The sequence below is a fragment of the Oncorhynchus keta genome, chromosome 24 (genome assembly GCF_023373465.1).
Source record: "Oncorhynchus keta strain PuntledgeMale-10-30-2019 chromosome 24, Oket_V2, whole genome shotgun sequence".
Taxonomy (NCBI): Eukaryota; Metazoa; Chordata; class Actinopteri; order Salmoniformes; family Salmonidae; genus Oncorhynchus; species Oncorhynchus keta.
The window spans coordinates 9,419,570-9,429,569 of NC_068444.1; the positions used below are offsets into that span (position 1 = coordinate 9,419,570).

The 10,000-nt window shown below is 43.2% G+C and overlaps 1 protein-coding gene across 13 annotated transcripts in view; it reads left to right on the plus strand.

The window, feature by feature from the left end:
• Positions 1-10,000, plus strand: part of LOC118357681 (calcium-activated potassium channel subunit alpha-1-like) — a 270,854-nt gene that overhangs the window by 42,386 nt on the left and 218,468 nt on the right. For all 13 annotated transcript variants that reach the window (XR_008077913.1, XM_052477630.1, XM_052477629.1 and 10 more), the window contains exon 2: positions 1,914-2,069. Coding sequence is in view for 12 of the 13 variants with exons in the window: in XM_052477630.1 (XP_052333590.1) it covers positions 1,914-2,069 (156 nt within the window). In the remaining variant the exon portion in view is untranslated. The remainder of the gene's footprint in view (positions 1-1,913; positions 2,070-10,000) is intronic.

The following is a 10,000-nucleotide window of genomic DNA, read 5'->3' on the forward strand; positions in this document are numbered from 1 at the left end:
AGACAACCCATTCACTGAGGTAGCAGACAGCCCATTCACTGAGGTAGCAGACAGCCCATTCACTGAGGTAGCAGACAGCCTAGTCCACTCACTGAGGTAGCAGACAGCTTAGTCCACTCACTGAGGTAGCAGACAGCCCATTCACTGAGGTAGCAGACAGCCTAGTCTATTCACTGAGGTAGTAGACAGCCTAGTCTATTCACTGAGGTAGCAGACAGCCTAGTCCACTCACTGAAGTAGCAGACAGCCTAGTCTATTCACTGAGGTAGCAGACAGCCTAGTCTATTCACTGAGGCAGCAGACAGCCTAGTCTATTCACTGAAGTAGCAGACAGCTTAGTCCACTCACTGAGGTAGCAGACAGCCCATTCACTGAGGTAGCAGACAGCCTAGTCTATTCACTGAGGTAGCAGACAGCCTAGTCTATTCACTGAGGTAGCAGACAGCCTAGTCTATTCACTGAGGTAGCAGACAGCTTAGTCCACTCACTGAGGTAGCAGACAGTCTAGTCCACCTACTGAGGTAGCAGACAACCCATTCACTGAGGTAGCAGACAGCCCATTCACTGAGGTAGCAGACAGCCCATTCACTGAGGTAGCAGATAGCCTAGTCCACTCACTGAAGTAGCAGACAGCCTAGTCTATTCACTGAGGTAGCAGACAGCCTAGTCTATTCACTGAGGTAGCAGACAGCCTAGTCTATTCACTGAGGTAGCAGACAGCCTAGTCTATTCACTGAGGTAGCAGACAGCCTAGTCTATTCACTGAGGTAGCAGACAGCCTAGTCTATTCACTGAGGTAGCAGACAGCCTAGTCTATTCACTGAGGTAGCAGACAGCCTAGTCTATTCACTGAGGTAGCAGACAGCCTAGTCTATTCACTGAGGTAGCAGACAGCCTAGTCTATTCACTGAGGTAGCAGACAGCCTAGTCTATTCACTGAGGTAGCAGGAGAAGAGCTCTATGGCTGCTACATGGAGGCACTCCTCACACATACACATGGTCAGGCACATTCATTGACACACGCACGCACGCACGCACGCACGTACGCACGCACGCACGCACGCACGCACGCACGCACGCACGCACGCACGCACACACACACACACACACACACACACACACACACACACACACACACACACACACACACAGGTTGGCTTTGTGTTTGTCTTGCTTGCTAGACTCATGCTAAAGTGTGAGTTGAAGTACGGAGGGCACAACAGGCTGCTGAGGTCTGGTCCGTGTATCGTGCTATAGATCTGGTGAAGCGTGATAGTGCATTCATTTGAGACATTTTTGCTCTGAAGAATTTATTACATGATTAGTAATAAATAATATTATTACCTCTGTCTCTCTCTATTCCTCTGTCTCCCTCTCTCTCTCTGTCTCTGTATTCCACTCGTCCTCTCTCTCTGTCTCTGTATTCCACTCGTCCTCTCTCTGTCTCTCTGTCTCTTGTATTCCTCTCTCTCTCTCTTTCTCTCTTTCTCTCTCTCTCTCTCTCTCTCTCTCTCTCTCTCTCTCTCTCTCTCTCTCTCTCTCTCTCTCTGTCTCTTGTATTCCTCTCGTCCTCTTTCTCTCTCTTGTATTCCTCTCGTCCTCTCTCTCTATGTCTCTGTATTCCTCTTGTCCTCTCTCTCTCTCTCTCTCTCTCTCTCTCTCTCTCTCTCTCTCTCTCTCTCTCTCTCTCTCTCTCTCTCTCTCTCTCTCTCTGTCTCTGTATTCCTCTCGTCCTCTCTCTCTCTCGTATTCCTCTCGTCCTCTCTCTCTGTCTCTGTATTCCTCTCATCCTCTCTCTCTCTCTCTCTCGCTCTCTCTCTCTCCCTCTCTCTCCCTCTCTCTCCCTCTCTCTCTCTCCCCCTCTCTCTCTTCCTCGCTCCCTCCCTCCTCCTCCATTTCCCCTTTTCTTCCAGAATGTTCATCGGGTCCATCAACATATCTCCCATGGGGATGGCGTCAAGCACACCAAGGAGACGGTGGCTGCACTCAGCGAGGTGGGCTGGATGACCTCCGTCAAAGATTGGGCCGGGGTCATGATATCGGCCCAGACACTGACGGGCAGAGTCCTGGTGAGTTGCATGTTGCGTAGTCACCTGTATGGTGTCCATGTTAGGACCTGGTGAGTTCAATGTTGCGTAGTCACCTGTATGGTGTCCATGTTAGGACCTGGTGAGTCTGTGTCTCATATTGTTCTGGGTAGTAGGTGTAGGTGGTGGGAATATAGAGGTGGTAAAAAAAAAGTGATATCCCCAGAGACCACTGAAAGGGAAACACCGGCATACAATTCTTCAGAATATTCTCATGCATAGTGCTGGAATATGTATTTTATTCCGAGGCCAGTTCATTTGCTGCATTAGTTGGTATGAGAAGTTAATGATTTAATTATTATGGTAGGCTACATAAGCTCACACTCAGATAAAATACTTGATGTATTTATGTCTATATACGAATGAAAAGAGAAGTTGTACACTCATGTTCTGTCCTTATTATAATAAAGAGCCTTTGTCAAGGGCCACCGTTTACAATATGTCTCACACAGTCTGACGTGAGGCTTTTACAGTGGTATGTCCCTTGGTTTGGTTTAGAACGACTGTGCAAAAGGTCAGCTAAATGGATATTCTTCGTCCAAATCTTCTCTGTGCCCCATGACCCTAGGGTGGCAGGGTAGCTTAGTGGTTAGAGTGTTGGACTAGTAACCGGAAGGATGCAAGTTCAAACCCCCTGACCTGACAAGGTACAAATCTGTCGTTCTGCCCCTGAACAGGCAGTTAACCCACTGTTCCTAGGCCGTCATTGAAAATAAGAATTTGTTCTTAACTGACTTGCCTAGTTAAATAAAGGTAAAATAACTTAATAAGAAGTTATATGTTTTCCCCCAAAAAACACTCACTGTCTTTTGGACAGGCAGTTTTGGCTGCCACACCGGCACAAATAGCCACATAACCAGATAACCACAGCCTACTGTACCCTGTATGATGAAATACTATGATGAAATACTATGATGAAATACTATGATGAAATACTATGATGAAATACTATGATGAAATACTATGATGAAACACTATGATGAAATACTATGATGAAATACTATGATGAAATACTATGATGAAACACTATGATGAAATACTATGATGAAATACTATGATGAAATACTATGATGAAATACTATGATGAAATACTATGATGAAATACTATGATGAAATACTATGATGAAATACTATGATGAAATACTATGATGAAATACTATGATGAAATACTATGATGAAATACTATGATGAAATACTATGATGAAACACTATGATGAAATACTATGATGAAATACTATGATGAAATACTATGATGAAATACTATGATGAAATACTATGATGAAATACTATGATGAAATACTATGATGAAATACTATGATGAAATACTATGATGAAACACTATGATGAAACACTATGATGAAATACTATGATGAAATACTATGATGAAATACTATGATGAAATACTATGATGAAATACTATGATGAAACACTATGATGAAATACTATGATGAAATACTATGATGAAATACTATGATGAAATACTATGATGAAATACTATGATGAAATACTATGATGAAATACTATGATGAAATACTATGATGAAATACTATGATGAAATACTATGATGAAATACTATGATGAAATACTATGATGAAACACTATGATGAAATACTATGATGAAACACTATGATGAAACACTATGATGAAATACTATGATGAAAACACTATGATGAAACACTATGATGAAACACTATGATGAAATACTATGATGAAAAATACTATGATGAAACACTATGATGAAATACTATGATGAAACACTATGATGAAATACTATGATGAAATACTATGATGAAACACTATGATGAAATACTATGATGAAATACTATGATGAAACACTATGATGAAATACTATGATGAAACACCATGATGAAACACTATGATGAAATACACTAAATGATGAAATACTATGATGAAACACTATGATGAAATACTATGATGAAATACTATGATGAAACACTATGATGAAATACTATGATGAAACACCATGATGAAACACTATGATGAAATACTATGATGAAAATACTATGATGAAATACTATGATGAAATACTATGATGAAATACTATGAAAATACTATGATGAAATACTACGATGAAATACTACGATGAAATACTATGATGAAATACTATGATGAAATACTATGATGAAATACTATGATGAAATACTATGATGAAATACTATGATGAAATACTATGATGAAATACTATGATGAAATACTATGATGAAATACTATGATGAAATACTATGATGAAATACTATGATGAAACACTATGATGAAACACTATGATGAAATACTATGATGAAACACTATGATGAAATACTATGATGAAATACTATGATGAAATACTATGATGAAATACTATGATGAAATACTATGATGAAATACTATGATGAAACACTATGATGAAACACTATGATGAAATACTATGATGAAACACTATGATGAAATACTATGATGAAACACTATGATGAAATACTATGATGAAACACTATGATGAAACACTATGATGAAATACTATGATGAAATACTATGATGAAATACTATGATGAAACACTATGATGAAATACTATGATGAAATACTATGATGAAATACTATGATGAAATACTATGATGAAACACTATGATGAAACACTATGATGAAACACTATGATGAAACACTATGATGAAACACTATGATGAAACACTATGATGAAACACTATGATGAAACACTATGATGAAACACTATGATGAAACACTATGATGAAACACTATGATGAAACACTATGATGAAACACTATGATGAAACACTATGATGAAACACTATGATGAAACACTATGATGAAATACTATGATGAAACACTATGAAGGCAAAGTCCCTCTGTCCAGTGTCTGTGTTCTTTTGCTCATCTTCCTATTATATTTTTCTTTTATTGGCCAGTCTGAGACATGCCTTTCTCTTTGCAAATCTGCCTAGAAGGCCAGCATCCCGGAGTCGCCTCTTCACTGTTGACGTTGAGACTGGTACAATTTAATGAAGCGGCCAGTTGAGGACTTGTGAGGCTTGTGAGTCTGTTTCTCAAACTAGAAACTCTAATGTACTTGTCCTCTTGCTCAGTGGTGCACCAGGACCTCCCATTCCTCTTTCAATTCTGGTTTGAGCCAAATTGCCCTGTTCTGTGAAGGGAGGCCCTGTTCTGTGAAGGGAGGCCCTGTTCTGTGAAGGGAGTAGCACACAGCGCTGTACGAGATCTTCAGTTTCTTGGCAATTTCTTGCATGGAATAGACTGGCGAGTTTTAGAAGAAAGTTATTTGTTTCTGGCCATTTTGAGCCTGTAATCGAACCCATAAGTGCTAATTTTCCAGATACTCAACTAGTCTAACGAAGGCCAGTTTTATTGCTTCTTTAATCAGGACAACTGTTTTCAGCTGTGCTAACATAATTGCAAATGGTTTTTCTAATGATCAATTAGCCTTTTAAAATGATAAACTTGGATTAGCGAACACAATGTGCCATTGGAACACAAGAGTGATGGTTGCTGATAATGGGCCTCTGTACTCCTATGTAGATATTACATTTAAAAAATCTGCCTTTTCCAGCTACAATAGTCATTTACCACATTAACAATGTATACACTGTATTTCTGATCAATTTGATGTTATTTTAATGGACCATTTTCTAAAAAGATTTTCTTTAAAAAACAAGGACATTTCTAAGTGACCCAAAACTTTTGAACTGTAGTGTATATATATATATATATATATTTATTTTATAGATGTTTTATTTATTTATCAGCTGAATGAATGCAGTGGAAACCCTGTTTCACAGACCATAATGTAGCAAGGAGTACAATTGAGGCTAAAAGTTGAGAATAACACAAACATTAATTTCCATAAAGTTTGCTGCTTCAGTGTCTTTTGTCAGATGTGACTATGTGTAAGGGATTTCTTCCATTGACGGAGAGGCGGACCAAAGTGGTTGTTTTGATTCATGTTTTAATAAATCACTTCAAATGAACAAACTAACAAAAACAAGGAACGTGAAAACCCAAAACAGCCCTATCTGGTGCAAAACACAGAGACAGGAACAATCACCCACAAACACACAGTGAAACCCAGGCTACCTAAGTATGATTCTCAATCAGAGACAACTAATGACAGCTGCCTCTGATTGAGAACCATACTAGGCCGAAACATAGAAATACCCCAAAACATAGAAAAACAAACATAGACTGCCCACCCCAACTCACGCCCTGACCATACTAAATAATGACAAAACAAAGGAAATAAAGGTCAGAACGTGACACTATGGAATACTCAAGTATAATTACAAGCATTTCATAAGTGTCAAAGGCTTTTATTGATAATTACATGAAGTTGATTCATAGAGTCAATATTTGCAGAATTTGTCAGAATTTGTGGGTTTTTGTTTGTCCACCCGCCTCTTGAGAATTGACCACAAGTCCTCAATGGGATTAAGGTCTGGGGAGTTTCCTGGCCATGGACCCAAAATATTGATGTTTTGTTCCCCGAACCACTTAGTTAACACTTTTGCCTTATGGCAAGTTGCTCCATCATGCTGGAAAAGGCATTGTTCATCACCAAACTGTTCCTGGATGGTTGGGAGAAGTTGCTCTCGGAGGATGTGTTGGTACCATTCTTTATTCATGGCTGTGTTCTTCAGGCAACATTGTGAGTGAGCCCACTCCCTTGGCTGAGAAACGGACTCATCAGAGAAAATTACTTTACCCCAGTCCTCAGCAGTCCAATCCCTGTACCTTCTGCAGAATATCACTCTGTCCCTATTGTTTTTCCTGGAGAGAAGTGGCTCTTTTGCTGCCCTTCTTAACACCAGGCCATCCTCCAAAAGTCTTCGCCTCACTGTGTGTGCAGATGGACTCACACCTGCCTGCTGCCATTCCTGAGCAAGCTCTGTACTGGTGGTGCCCCGATCCCGCAGCTGAATCCACTTTAAGAGACGGTCTTGGCGCTTGCTGGACTTTCTTGGGCGCCCTGAAAGCTTCTTCACAACAATTGAACCGCTCTCCTTGAAGTTCTTGCTGATCCGATAAGTGGTTGATTTAGGTGCAATCTTACTGGCAGCAATATCCTTGCCTGTGAAGCCCTTTTTGTCCAAAGTAATGATGACGGCACATGTTTCCTTGCAGGTAACCATGATTGATGAAGAACAATGATTCCATGCACCACCCTCCTATTGAAGCTTCCAGTCTGTTATTAAACCTCAATCAGCATGACAGAGTGATCTCCAGCCTTGTCCTCGTCAACACTCACACCTGTGTTAACGAGAGAATCACTGACATGACGTCAGCTGGTCCTTTTGTGGCAGGGCTGAAATGCAGTGGAAATGTTTTTGGGGGATTCAGTTCATTTGCATGGCAAAGAGGGACTTTGCAATTAATTGCAATTCATCTGATCCCTCTTCATAACATTCTGGAGTATATGCAAATTGCCATCATACAAACTGAGGCAGCAGACTTTGTGAACATTAATATTTGTGTCATTCTCAAAACTTTTGGCCACAACTATAGTCTCACACTGTCCATCAGTCACAACAACGGCAGGGTGACTTTTCACAAAGTGGATTTGAGATAAGAGAGTATTAGGCCTATCTCCCCATCCCATCCCTTAATACCCTTATCATAAAAGAGAGAGAGAGAGAGAGAGAGAGAGAGAGAGAGGGAGGCAAGGACCTCAACATGACAGCAGGACATATGCCCAGGCAGTGAGCAGAGCACCAGGCCCAACCCCCACTATTACACCCGGCCAATACCCATCCTGTAACAGGCCCAACCCCCACTATTACACCCGACCAAGCACCATCCTGAGACCTAAGAGGTATGTATCAAATGCTCAACATGCTCTGCTCACACCTACTGTGGTGGTCCGGGCCTTACAAACACAAAAACAACACTAGACACTATGGAACACATCTCATCCTGGAATATACAAGGTCTGGGGTCATCTGCCTTTGCCATAAAGAGCAGGAACCCAGACTTCATCAAAGACATTGGAAATACAGACATTGTCATACAATAAACATGGTATAAAGGAAACAGAGAGCTGGTCGTCCCATCCACCACACTACCAGGTGGGTGGTATAGAGGAGACGGACCCACTGGTTGCCCTCTAGGTTACAGAGAGCTGGTAGTCCCATCCACCACACTACCAGGTGGGTGGTATAGAGGAGACGGACCCACTGGTTGCCCTGTAGATTACAGAGAGCTGGTAGTCCCATCCACCACACTACCAGGTGGGTGGTATAGAGGAGACGGACCCACTGGTTGCCCTCTAGGTTACAGAGAGCTGGTAGTCCCATCCACCACACTACCAGGTGGGTGGTATAGAGGAGACGGACCTACTGGTTGTCCTCTAGGTTACTGAGAGCTGGTAGTCCCATCCACCACACTACCAGGTGGGTGGTATAGAGGAGACGGACCCACTGGTTGTCCTCTAGGTTACTGAGAGCTGGTAGTCCCATCCACCACACTACCAGGTGGGTGGTATAGAGGAGATGGACCCACTGGTTGTCCTCTAGGTTACTGAGAGCTGGTAGTCCCATCCACCACACTACCAGGTGGGTGGTATAGAGGAGACGGACCCACTGGTTGCCCTCTAGGTTACAGAGAGCTGGTAGTCCCATCCACCACACTACCAGGTGGGTGGTATAGAGGAGATGGACCCACTGGTTGTCCTCTAGGTTACTGAGAGCTGGTAGTCCCATCCACCACACTACCAGGTGGGTGGTATAGAGGAGACGGACCCACTGGTTGCCCTCTAGGTTACAGAGAGCTGGTAGTCCCATCCACCACACTACCAGGTGGGTGGTATAGAGGAGATGGACCCACTGGTTGCCCTCTAGGTTACAGAGAGCTGGTAGTCCCATCCACCACACTACCAGGTGGGTGGTATAGAGGAGACGGACCCACTGGTTGCCCTCTAGGTTACAGAGAGCTGGTAGTCCCATCCACCACACTACCAGGTGGGTGGTATAGAGGAGACGGACCCACTGGTTGCCCTCTAGGTTACAGAGAGCTGGTAGTCCCATCCACCAAACTACCAGGTGGGTGGTATAGAGGAGATGGACCCACTGGTTGCCCTCTAGGTTACAGAGAGCTAGTAGTCCCATCCACCACACTACCAGGTGGGTGGTATAGAGGAGACGGACCCACTGGTTGCCCTCTAGGTTACTGAGAGCTGGTAGTCCCATCCACCACACTACCAGGTGGGTGGTATAGAGGAGATGGACCCACTGGTTGCCCTCTAGGTTACAGAGAGCTGGTAGTCCCATCCACCACACTACCAGGTGGGTGGTATAGAGGAGATGGACCCACTGGTTGCCCTCTAGGTTACAGAGAGCTGGTAGTCCCATCCACCACACTACCAGGTGGGTGGTATAGAGGAGACGGACCCACTGGTTGCCCTCTAGGTTACAGAGAGCTGGTAGTCCCATCCACCAAACTACCAGGTGGGTGGTATAGAGGAGACGGACCCACTGGTTGCCCTCTAGGTTACAGAGAGCTGGTAGTCCCATCCACCACACTACCAGGTGGGTGGTATAGAGGAGACGGACCCACTGGTTGCCCTCTAGGTTACTGAGAGCTGGTAGTCCCATCCACCACACTACCAGGTGGGTGGTATAGAGGAGACGGACCCACTGGTTGCCCTCTAGGTTACAGAGAGCTGGTAGTCCCATCCACCACACTACCAGGTGGGTGGTATAGAGGAGACGGACCCACTGGTTGCCCTCTAGGTTACTGAGAGCTGGTAGTCCCATCCACCACACTACCAGGTGGGTGGTATAGAGGAGACGGACCAACAAAAATGGGTCACAACTCCTGCAGCTCTGTCGCACGCTGGGTATGTACATAGTCAACGGTAGGCTTCGAGGGGACTCCTGCAGTAGGTACACCTATAA